This window comes from Pagrus pagrus (genome assembly GCF_965226575.1).
Source record: "Pagrus pagrus genome assembly, chromosome: 10".
NCBI lineage: Eukaryota > Metazoa > Chordata > Actinopteri > Spariformes > Sparidae > Pagrus > Pagrus pagrus.
Window position 1 is genome coordinate 32916374 of NC_140194.1, and position 13803 is coordinate 32930176.

At 38.3% G+C, this 13803-nt stretch overlaps 1 protein-coding gene across 1 annotated transcript in view; it reads right to left on the bottom strand.

The window, feature by feature from the left end:
- carmil2 (capping protein regulator and myosin 1 linker 2) overlaps positions 1-10511 on the bottom strand; it is an 82922-nt gene extending 72411 nt beyond the window's left edge. The window contains exons 1-8 of the mRNA XM_084363214.1: positions 10461-10511; positions 7090-7193; positions 6384-6434; positions 5197-5256; positions 4825-4946; positions 672-769; positions 273-343; positions 35-108 (exon numbers count right to left, since the gene is read on the bottom strand). Of these exons, the coding sequence (XP_084219340.1) occupies positions 35-108; positions 273-343; positions 672-769; positions 4825-4946; positions 5197-5256; positions 6384-6434; positions 7090-7193; positions 10461-10488 (608 nt within the window). The 5' untranslated portion in view covers positions 10489-10511. The remainder of the gene's footprint in view (positions 1-34; positions 109-272; positions 344-671; positions 770-4824; positions 4947-5196; positions 5257-6383; positions 6435-7089; positions 7194-10460) is intronic.
- Between the last annotated feature and the right edge of the window lie 3292 nt (positions 10512-13803).

Sequence of the window (13803 nt, forward strand, 5' to 3'; positions counted from 1 at the left end):
AGAGTGGCTCAGACAGCACAGTCCTCAATCCCACCTGCTGTCTAAGTGGCTGAAGTCCTGCAGGTTGAACTGTCTCCAGTTGTTGATGTTGTAGATGTTGTCAACATCCTGTGAAAACAGTTAGCCATGCTTTATTTAGTTAGATATTATTTATTTAAAATCACCAATGCTAACAAGTTCCACTTAAGGAATTCATGGCAAAGTATTTCCTTGTTAGGTTTGGTAAACATGGCATATTAAAGTGTTTATGCCCCTTTACAGTAGTGACTCACCCACTGGATCTCCTCTCTAAATGGCATCTCATTGAAATCACACAGAGCAGCGTAGGTATCAGAGAATCCTCCTGGGAAACACACAGTCAAACACTATCTGTCTGCAAACATATGAGCTTCCATGAAACACAAATGGTGATGGTCAGCTGATACAGAAACCAGTCTGTTAAAAAACTGACAGTGTCATCTTTTGCTTAACAAAGTATGGCAAATTAACAAATGGCTCTGTACATGTCAACATAGACATTGATCCCCACCTCCTCCTGTACACATCTAAAAATGTCTCCTAATTGTCAGGCAAGCACCCTGCGGGGTAATTTACTGCCAATGGTGTGTGTGCATGCCCGCGCATGTGTGTGTGTGCAAAGTGCTCTGGATAAAAGTGCTACATTTCCATACCACAGGGGCCAGGCTGACTGTTGAGCTGCTCCTCTATCACAGCAGTCCGTGTGAGGAGTCTCCGCTGGAGATCTGGAGGAACCATCTTTAAAAGCTTCCTGGAGATTGAAGAACAAGAAATATACTGTCTAGGATTGACATGATACTGTTGAGTCTATAGTCTGCAAGGCTGTACTTTGACACACTTAGACATGCCGTGATCTGGCAATGTTTGCTATGTTAGCATGCTAACATTCTCTTTGCATGGAGTGGAGATTTATAAATGATGTAGTTTAACTATATACAGTATGTAACTATAACACTATTATTTGTTTTCTATTCGGACAACATGACAACCTTTTGATACTGTACTACCACAATGTGGCATGAACAATCCTGCATATAAATGGCCATAATTCTGCCATGACATTGAGACACAAAACACACATTTGTAGTAAGCACAGCCTCATTCAATATCTGTTAATTAAGAATTATGTCCACAGACCTTATGTCCTTGCAACATCTTCAAGTCACACACACAGTACTTACACATGTGCTCGAAACAATACAATATAAAAGCAGCACACATGACTTTTAAAGAGAGAATTAGATGACAACTAAAAATAAAAAGATTCTACTAAGAGAGGGAAAATCAGTTTACCTAGCTGCACAATATGAGGGATACATAATGAAAACATCACTAAATATGGACACCATCTACACACACACACACACACACACATGTTTTTGTAATGTTAGGGTTAGGTTGCTCCTTTTTTTTATCTTTAATTCATTTGTTGCTATTTGAGTGTACTAAAATCTGTACCTTGTTGCTTTGGCAAATCAAAACCTTCGAAATCAATTACATTGAATAGAGAAAAGAGAGAGAGAGAGAGAGAGAGAGATTGTATTTTGGGTTATTGGCTGTAATACCCATTCTAGAAGGAAACAGGTGTGCAATTTAAAGTACAGTAACTGCAATATAGCCTACTTCGGTGTCATCCAGGGAAAAAAATCACTGAGTTGTTGAGTTGGGGGGAACTTGATAAACTGTGTCAATTGCTGTCTACAACAAACAACAAATTCAAATGAATTGTTACCATAATATTGTCTACTTGACAGCATGTGCCTGTGATAATCAAATCCATCCTGCGACATGTTGTATCAACTGACATGATGTATCTACTGACATGATGTATCTACTGACATGATCTATCCACTGACATGATGTATGATGTATCTACTGACATGATCTATCCACTGACATGATGTATCTACTGACATGATGTATGATGTATCTACTGACATGATGTATGATGTATCTACTGACATGATCTATCTACTGACATGATGTATGATGTATCTACTGACATGATCTATCTACTGACATGATGTATCTACTGACATGATGTATGATGTATCTACTGACATGATGTATGATGTATCTACTGACATGATCTATCTACTGACATGATGTATGATGTATCTACTGACATGATCTATCTACTGACATGATGTATCTACTGACATGATGTATGATGTATTTACTGACATGATCTATCCACTGACATGATCGATCCACTGACATGATCGATCCACTGACATGATCTATCTACTGACATGATCGATCCACTGACATGATCGATCCACTGACATGATCTATCTACTGACATGATCTATCCACTGACATGATCGATCCACTGACATGATCGATCCACTGACATGATCTATCTACTGACGTGATGTATGATGTATCTACTGACATGATCTATCTACTGACATGATGTATCTACTGACATGATGTATGATGTATCTACTGACATGATCTATCTACTGACATGATGTATGATGTATCTACTGACATGATCTATCTACTGACATGATGTATCTACTGACATGATGTATGATGTATTTACTGACATGATCTATCTACTGACATGATGTATCTACTGACATGATGTATGATGTATCTACTGACATGATCTATCTACTGACATGATGTATGATGTATCTACTGACATGATCTATCTACTGACATGATGTATCTACTGACATGATGTATGATGTATTTACTGACATGATCTATCTACTGACGTGATGTATTTACTGACATGATCTATCCACTGACATGATCGATCCACTGACATGATCGATCCACTGACATGATCTATCCACTGACATGATCGATCCACTGACATGATGTATCTACTGACATGATCTATCCACTGACATGATCGATCCACTGACATGATCGATCCACTGACATGATCTATCCACTGACATGATCTATCCACTGACATGATCTATCTACTGACATGATCTATCCACTGACGTGATCTATCCACTGACATGATCTATCCACTGACGTGATCTATCCACTGACATGATCTATCTACTGACATGATGTATTTACTGACATGATCTATCCACTGACATGATGTATTTACTGACATGATCTATCCACTGACATGATCTATCTACTGACATGATCTATCCATTGACATGATGTATCTACTGACATGATCTATCCACTGACATGATCTATCTACTGACATGATCTATCCACTGACATGATCTATCTACTGACATGATGTATTAACTGACATGATCTATCCACTGACATGATGTATCCACTGACATGATGTATCTACTGACATGATCTATCTACTGACATGATCTATCAACTGACATGATCTATCTACTGACATGATGTATTAACTGACATGATCTATCCACTGACATGATGTATCTACTGACATGATCTATCTACTGAAATGATCTATCCATTGACATGATGCATCTACTGACATGATCTATCAACTGACATGATCTATCTACTGACATGATGTATCTACTGACATGATGTATATACTGACATGATCTATCCACTGGCGTGATCTATCTACTGACATGATGTATCTACTGACATGATGTATTTACTGACATGATCTATCCACTGACATGATCTATCTACTGACATGATCCATCTACTGACATGATGTATCTACTGACATGATGTATCTACTGACATGATGTATATACTGACATGATCTATCTACTGACATGATGTATCTACTGACATGATGTATCTACTGACATGATCCATCTACTGACATGATGTATCTACTGACATGATCCATCTACTGACATGATGTATCTACTGACATGATGTATCTACTGACATGATCTATCCACTGACATGATCTATCTACTGACATGATGTATTAACTGACATGATCTATCTACTGACATGATCAATCTACTGACATGATGTATTAACTGACATGATCAATCTACTGACATGATCTACCCACTGACATGATGTATATACTGACATGATCTATCTACTGACATGATCTATCTACTGACATGATGTATATACTGACATGATCTATCCACTGACATGATCTATCTACTGACATGATGTATCTACTGACATGATGTATCTACTGACGTGATCTATCCACTGACATGATGTATTAACTGACATGATCAATCTACTGACATGATGTATTAACTGACATGATCTATCTACTGACATGATCAATCTACTGACATGATCTACCCACTGACATGATGTATATACTGACATGATCTATCTACTGACATGATCTATCTACTGACATGATGTATCTACTGACGTGATCTATCCACTGACATGATGTATCTACTGACATGATGTATCTACTGACATGATCTATCTACTGACATGATCTATCTACTGACATGATGTATATACTGACATGATCTATCCACTGACATGATCTATCTACTGACATGATCTATCTACTGACATGATCTATCTACTGACATGATGTATCTACTGACGTGATCTATCCACTGACATGATGTATCTACTGACGTGATCTATCCACTGACATGATCTATCTACTGACATGATCTATCTACTGACATGATGTATCTACTGACGTGATCTATCCACTGACATGATGTATCTACTGACGTGATCTATCCACTGACATGATCTATCCACTGACATGATCTATCTACTGACATGATCTATCCACTGACATGATCTATCAACTGACATGATCTATCTACTGACATGATGTATCTACTGACAAGATCCATCTACTGACATGATGTATCCAATGACATGATGTATTAATCTAAGATATGTAAGAATATGAGCATGTTGAGGAGTGAAACTCACCCTGGTGATGAGTCAGGGAAGATCCTCTTCAGTGAGGCAGTCATGTGACTAACCATGGCCTCAAGATCCTCAACATCAAATACACTGAAAGACAGAGTCTGCCTGTCTGTCTCCAAAACAATCTGGAACACACACAGTATCATGGATTCATGCATGATGGTTAATGTGAGCATAAACATATAAGCCAATCCTGTCTTTAGCTTTACATCCAATTATTGAAATATTTAATCTCACAAGGTTTTACAATAATTACGGCATATTGCTCTTATCTTGCATCTAGTGCTCTACTGAATACAAATATACTGTATAACTGGGTAAATGATGAAGAAAAATAATTTGATTTTACAAGTATGATTTTGAAAGAGAGTTTACCTGTGTCAGGCTGTGAACGTTGATGGAGCAAATCTCCAGGTAGCTGAATGTGCTCTCCACCTACATGGACATAATAACCATGGTGGTTAAAAGTTCTCCAAAATCTATCCCTCCATTTTGCTTTTACATATCCAGGGTTGGGATATCTTCACCAGCACAATATGATAAAGGTGGATGGTACAGTATTTAGTTTGTGCTGCTCTAACTGAAAAAAATTAATTTTGAACATTCAAAAGCAGCATTGATTTTCACAAACAGTGTCTGTGTTATCCTCGATATTCTAAAGAACATACTAGTAATCATGTTTTTGGAAAATATTCAGTTGGTTGTGAAGAATTTCAACAAAAACTGATCACTGTGAGGTTTAAGTTATAAGAGGGGAGTGAAATAATGTCTTTCTAGTAGTGACGGAATGTAACTTAGTACATTTATGCAACTACTATACTTCAGTGCAATTTTGAGGTACTTGTACCTTACTTGAGTATTTACTATAGCCGTTATATCAATTGGCTGATATTATCGGCCGATATTTGCATATCACAGATAAAGTAGCGCAGATTTGAATATATTCATTTAAATGGCAATCAGAAACGGATATTGACAATCAGTAAAATGTGGGTCAAATAATCATCCAGGCCGATAATCAGTCAACCTATAGTATACAGTATATACATACATGTAAATATTGACTTATAGTTTTGAAAGATTTATTGTCATTTATTTCTGATACTTTAAGACTTTTACTCAAGTACTACTTGTATGGGAAACTTTCACTTTTAACAAAGTTATTATATGGAGCTATTTTAACAGCTCAATAACTATCAAATGAAGTGTCAAAGCAGTGTCTGCTTACAAATCCTCATCACAGGTTTCAGATGTCTATAAGAGCATCTCCATCAGTGTGTTTTCACTCTATACTTCAGATAGAGTCACACATCTGAAAAACTATTGAATTTTCTTTTTTAGAAAAACAATGAAGGCCAGAAAATGAAAAGAAATGTATGTAGCACAACTTTGCAACCCTTTAGGAACACCCCTGCATTCCCAGTGACACATCAGAGCAGTCAGAGTGAGCAGTTTAACCGGTCAAAAGAAATGAGAAAAATACAACCCAGATATTTCAAACTTTGTGGAAGGAAGTTGCTAATGGGTGTTGGTTTACAAAAGGTGTGTGAGCTGTGAATTACCCTGACAGGCTGTTTGTTTATAACCAAGTAACATCTCCATAGACTCAGTACCTATTACAGAGAGAGATGAAGAGAAAAAGCAGAGAGAGGTTGTTAGACATGACTGACAGACCTATAGCTCCCCCATCAGGAACAACATGGCTGTTGCATCTGGCACAGCAGTTGTACCAGGGGTTTTGTAGTTAGTTAGTTAGTTAGTTAGCAGTAATTTTAGTTTTGAAATGAGATTTAAATCCCTCAAAAAGTATAAGGTAATTTTTCAGGTGTCACCTTTATTATTTCACTTGATTAGATCTGTATATCCTAGGAAGATATTAAACAATATACCATAAACTGAGTGCACACAGTGAACTTGGGGTTTCCAGGACCCTGAGGGTCTGGGGACCAAGGGGCCAGGGCCTACCTTATGTGTTCTGTAATACAGCCTTGCCTCAAGCAGGTTACAGTAAAAACATATACATAATGACATACACACTAATCCAACAGGATGGGACTGTAATACAAAATTGTTCAGAACAGTCTTTCACATACACCAATAATGGTTTGGTTTCTGCATGTTTGATCCAAGTATATCATATTTGTCCTCTACTTAAAACCTCTGAACCTGCCATGATTGCACCTGGTTTCTATATACAGTAAGCATAATACATTCAATATTAGAATGAAAGTCTTCATTGCCCCAGGTGGGAAGTGGGCCATCACTCACCACAAACCTGTTGGCTGATCTCCCACATGGCTGACTGGAGTTGTTCAGGACTACAGGAGTCACCAGACAGACTCTGTTTGGCTTCAGCAGCTCTGAGATCTGATCTGCTCACAGGGTGACACACAAACAGGGGCACTAGAATTGACCGAACTCAAGTATCTGATAATGAATACTGCTGAACCTTTATCATCCATTATCATCTGCATATAGCTAATGTGAACTACCTTGTTCCATTCATACTACATACAACAATGACAGTGAGATTCTGGACCAACATAGACTCATCAGAAAGAGTACATTTAGTGTCTTTTATGTTCTGTTTTTTTTAATTAAGTTTGTGGACGACATAACCATCACTAGCCAGATTGTAAATAATGATGAGAGTTCATATTGGGAAAAAATCAAACCAAAGCAGCTGATTCCAAAGGCAATCCATAAAATATCAAGAATAAAGGAAGGATATATTAAAAAGCCTTTATTTTTCATGGCTAACTTATAAGGGCAATCATTAAAAAAGCCAACATGTTTCAACCATCAGGTTTTCATCAGGGCTTCGAAACAAACAACACCATGTGGCCTCACCTATATGGTGGCCAACTGGAGGCATTCACATGACCCAGATGATGGCATACCAGGTGAAACACATTCAAGTTAATGAAGCAATGAAACAACAAAAGATTAGATGACACAAAAGGTTTACATGCTTACAACATAAATAACAGACACCCATATACATAATATAATACCCCAAAAGGCAATCAAAAAAAGAGGAGGAAGCCTTTACAGAAAACATGTGGAATATATGTCATCATTGAGACCAGGATACTTTAACACATCCAGTCTATGAATCCAAAAAGCCTCCTTTTGGTTGAGTTTTTGTATTCTGTCTTGTTTACTGGCTCTCCTCTCCAGGTTTGATGTGCTCGATACCCTTGATGAGCAACAAAGCATCATTAACATTGTGATGTTCACTGAGGTGTCTAGCCATAGGGTAATCAGATTCCTAGTCTAATGGCATATTTTTGCTTGGCAAGGCGATCCCTCAGATGTCTTTTGGTATGGCCTTTGTAAAAGACGCCCTCCACACATGGACATGACAGACTGAATATAACAAAGGGGTGTTGCAGTTAAAAAAAACACACTATTTGTTCTGCTTCTGGGAACTTCAACAAAAGCTTTAGTTTGCAAAACATTAACAAAGTGAGGCCAGTGCATACATTTAAAAGGGCCAGCTAATTGTTGATTTTAGAAGAAGGAGGTAGAGACACATCCCTGTCTACATCAGTGGAGCTGAGGTGGAGCAGGTAAACTGTTTTAGGTTCCTGGGAATCAACATCACAGAGAACCTACTGTATCTTGGTCATCACACATCACCATCCTGGTTAAAAAAAAAAGCTCAGAAATGACTGCTCTTCCTAAGAAAACTTAAGAAGGCTAAATTCCTGTGCCAAGTTTTCAGCAACTTTTACAGAGGAGCAATAGAAAACATCCTGACTGGAAACATCACAGGAGGGCTCTGCAATGCACATTTAACATTTTCTTAATGTTTAAATATCTTATTTTAATGCATTTCTATATCTCTGTAAAGCACTTTGAATTGCCTTGTGTCTGAATGGTGCTATATAAACAAACTTGCCTTGCAGTGGGTGATTAAACAGCCCAGAACAGCCCAGTACCATCTGTAGAGCATCAGTGAGATCGGTGAAATGAGATGTCTGCACAGAGCCCAAAGATACTAAAAGACAACACCCACCCAGCCACAGTCTGTTCACCCTGCTGCCATCTGACAACAGGTACAGAAGTATCTGCTGCCATACCACCAGACTACAGAGCAGCTTCACTCCTCAGACTGTGAGACTCCTGAACTCATCACCAACACTCCACCATGAATTGTTTATTTTTCTGACTTGATTATTATTTATTAATTAGTCTAAATAGTAATAGGTTTTTTGTGTATGTTGTTTAGAGAATTTCAGACATTATTTCATAATACAATAAATGTTTTGGGACCTTAAATATGGAGTTTGTGAGATCTGAAGAGGACCTCTGTTGATCACTTATGGAAGGAACAAAAAGTGTGCCAGCGGTTGATTGCTGATTAGGAACCACCCCCGGGAGAGGAGGTGCAGTAGATATAGCATCAGTTGTGTCACCTGCTCTTTTTAAAGGCTCAGTCAAACCAACATTAATGACAATAATTTTGGGACTCTATCAGATAAGTTAAATGGGATTGACCAAATCAGTGGAGACTAATCGAGTTTGAGAATGTGTGCTATTTATCAGTGATGTGTTAATTCATGAATTGGTCCATTGTTTTCCAATTTTATGTAACCATGCTCCTCAAAAGAGATGCAGCATGCTCTGCTGTCACTTGTGAGATCGGAGTTGGTGGTTACACATTCCCTGAACCAACTGTTCTGGTTAGTAGTCACTATGTCACTTTTTTGTGAGAAATGGAATATTCCTAGTTTGAGAACATTCAAAATGTGTTTTTAGTCATTTTTTCAATGCGAACAACTGACAAGGAAGCCATCTGTAGTCTCTCCTTTCCCTTGGCCAAATTGTTCTGTGAAGAGCTTCACAGACATGTTCATACTGAGTGCAGCTGACAAGTGTCCACTCTTGAGGATATTTAGCAACAAAAGCAGTCATGATTGAAGCAGTAATAGGAATAGGATTTCAAAGAATCTTGTGGTCTCTGACCTCTGTCCCGTCTCTTTCCTCAGTTCAAACCACAGATCGAGTCATGTTTCCTTCTCTTTGTCATTTGGTGTTACTGACTGTTACAGCAGAAACAGCTGTTAGCTGAGGCCAGAGTGGCTACCCTCTCGATATCAAATTACATGAGTGCAACTGACTCAAAGGTGAGTACATGTGACCTCTGTAACAGCAAACCTAAGCTTGACTTACTCTATAGTCCAGTCCAAGCCAGACAACCAGCTAACAGTTATCTCCTCACAGACAAACAGTTCTTTTACACCGTTGTGATATTAATAGAGTGACCAAAATATTAGATACACTTCTCACTATCACACAATACAACAACATCACAACATACATCCTCCACAATGAACATAAAGCTGAATAGACATCCTTCAAAAATAGAGACAAACTGAACATTCCAACCTTCATAAAGGTAGGATTTATCTTATAAGAGTACATTAGTTTTGACTAGTGTCTCTAAATATCTAAATGTAAATATACTGTATGTGATTAGCAGTACCTGTGGTAAAACATTCAAAAACATGGCATGGTTCTTTCAAAGCTGTTGGTTATTGGCACTGAAGATCAGCTACTGCTTTTTTTCAAACCTTCAAACAGTCACTCAGACAAAAGAGCATGTTGTTGGTGTTGAAGATGGCTCATCTTACCTCGCAGGCTCTGAGAGACGGAGTCCATACAGTAGACTTAAAGAAGACACTATTGATGGAAAAATACACAAAAAGTCAATCTGTGATCATCTGCTGCTCCTCCAGTGTCCCACCTCCAACATGAGTGAACTTCCCTGACTGAAAACTGGTCAGACTGGGTGTTTCACACTACATTATTAATACAAAAGGAAGGGGAACTGGAGGGAAACATAGATATTTAATTAGCAAATCTTGTGTCCAGACCTAAAAATAAATCCTATCTAAATAAGACGTCAGTATAAATTGGTAATCATCCAGTGCTGGCTGAAGAGTTGAGAACAGAGCAGGGTTGGTATGTGGCAGCAGCAACCAGAAAGTGTAGAATGAGGATACCAACGAACCACCACCACCAGATTTCTTTCTCATAGATGCACATCTGCATAACACCCGCTCTCTCTCTCTCTTTTCCACTCATGCAAGCGTGCACACACACACGTCACCTTTTCTTGCTTATCGTGCACACGTTTTTGCTCAAAAAGTTAAACACAAACATCCTGTTCCATGTTGTGAGTCACTATTGTAGTGAGGGTGAAGATTTGAGCTAGCAGGAACTGCACTTAACCTCCCACACTGAGAAACAACCACAGTAAAGAAATTGGCTGTTTCACAAAGTTGAGCTTTACTGATTAAGACGTTTAAGACATTCCAAAATATTGAATGCTTGATGGGATTACACTGAAGAAGAAAAATGCTGGCAAACATAAGTGCAAAAGAGCATCACACTGGTTGAACAAATATCAGAAAATCAAAACTATGAAGACTTACAGGTGGTGTTGGATTTGCTGACATCAATACTGGGGCACATGCACACCCAGTGCAAAGCTGTTTAATTGACCTCTAACCACCAGGGGGCACTAACCTGTCCATTACAAAATGCCTTCTGCATGCATCTCAAATGTTTGTAAGTAAAGTAAAAGTAAAGTAAAAGTAGCAATACACAGTGAATCCTTCATTTAAGGTAAAAGTCCTACACTCACTATTGCACAAAATTACATTAGCAGCAGCTTTAAGATGTACTGAAGTATAAAAAGTATACAGTATGGAGAATATCCCCTACCAGTATGTTGTATTATACATATACTATATATTCCAAATTAGATTGGATTATTATTACACATAATCTGATGAGTTGGAAGCATTTGTTGTTTCTGGTTGAGGTGGAGCTTTGATTCAACTTGTTTTATACTGCTGGGGGATTTACAGTAACATTTAAAAAGTCCAGTTCCTACTCAAAACAAAAAGGAGGCAACATATTACCAGAGTGTTGAAGAAGGTTCTCAGTCATCCAGGTCATGGTAAATCTAGGTGCTGTATCATAGGCAACTGGACTAAGGCCCGGTTCACTTTAAACCTACACACACACTGAAGCAGAGACTTGTCCATCCTAAGGACAAAACACCCAGGTGTAAACAGAGTAATGTAGTTGATGCTGTTCAGTGCAGCCAGGACTGCACAGATTTGTACATTGGGGAGACAAAACAACCTCTCTATAAATGAATGGCACAACACAGGAGGACCAACTCCTCAGGTCAAGACTCTGCTGTCCACTTACATCTGAAGGAGACAAATCATTCCTTTGAGGACAACAATGTAAACATGTTGGCTAAAGAAGACAGATGGTTTGAAAGAGGAGTAAAAGAATCCATCTACGTCAAACTGGAACGTCTTTGAACAGAGGAGGTGGCCTAAGACATTACTTATCACTCACCTACAATGTAGTACTGAGTTCTCTCCCCAGACAGCTTAACAACCATTCACACCTGGGCTCACCTAGCCCTAGAAACCCACATGAAGGCCGGTCGAGTCAACAACCCACAAGGGGCCCTAACGACTCTGAAACTCAGAGCTCACGTGTCCTTAACAACTCTGTACACTCCCACACAGAGTTTAAAAGCCTGCAACTCCTCCAGTTAGTAAGAACTGAAGAAACCTCTTGGACGAGAGGTGAAACGTCTTCAAGAAACTGAAACAAGTCCAGTTGCCTACAATACAGCACTTACCAGACAACAATTATCAATTACCTGAGTAACTGCTAACAGTAGCTGCCCATAGCTAGTCAGTTCATAAAAAAAAAAAAGGAAGCGTTCCAGACTAAGAGGTTGGTGTGTACTTTACATCGCTATCACAGGCATTTTGGAGCGGGACGATAGGATGATTTTATTTTTCATCAGCTGTGCAGTAGCTCGTCTTCAGAAATGACTCAACACGTTTCTTCTGTTTTCTTGAACTTTAAACATTTCCTCCTATGCTTTCTATCTAGGGCTGCCCAATTAATCAAATATTATTGAAATCATAATTTGGCCATGCTGCAACTTGTGGATGAAACTGAGACAACTACAAAACTTGCTGTCCAGATGGGAAAAAAACCTGTTTGTTTGCTACAGACCCCAACAGATGTCATATGCAATAAGCAATGAGCATTATAATTATAACTACTTATGAAAAAATAGATGTATGTATGTTTGTATCTATGTATGTGAATGTATAATATATCTAAGCATGTACTGTGTGTGTAGGTGTATTTGTGATGCATATGTTTGTACGTAGGTATGTATATGCTTCTTGTTTTGATTGATATGTAAGAAAAGGGGGGGCTATATATAAGCTGAGGCTTCCGCCCCTATCCTTTGGTTGTGACCAGAGTTATACTCTCTGAGTGACCAATAAATTTAATTCATTCATTCATATCATCATGCTTTTAATAGTATTTTCAGTGAAAATGAAAATTGTGATGCTAAAATGATCATTCCCATTGTGAATCATATCGCAACTGTAATATCTGTCAAATTAATCACAATATGATTTAACCATATCATGGAGCACTACTTCTTTCCATGTCTTAGCACTACTATCTCTCTGTGCCCATGGTCGCTTATAGTCTCTCTCTTGCTTTTTTTTTTTTTTTTAAACAATACTGGCCATTTAACCAATGTTATTTTAGAGATGAAATGTGTTTTGTCTAACAATAACAGGTCTTGTTGGGGCCATGTCATAACCTGTGGTCAAAGTGTCACTTCAGGGCTTTTCTCAGTATCAGCTGCAAATGGATACTGACTGAAAGCTCAGGGCTATCGTAACTGCCACAACTGGGCTCATAGTCCTGGGCTGATCGGGATTAAGAAACATGGTACAGCAAACTAAATACACAACTTCCCAAAACTGTCATACTTCCAAAAACAGAATGAAAACCTGACGAATAAAGAACAAAAAGGCCATTTTCATGTTATCACATACAATTTACTGGCTGAACTTCATTCAGTACAAGTTTGTAGATGCGTGCCAAACAGTTTTGTCTTTCAGCAGA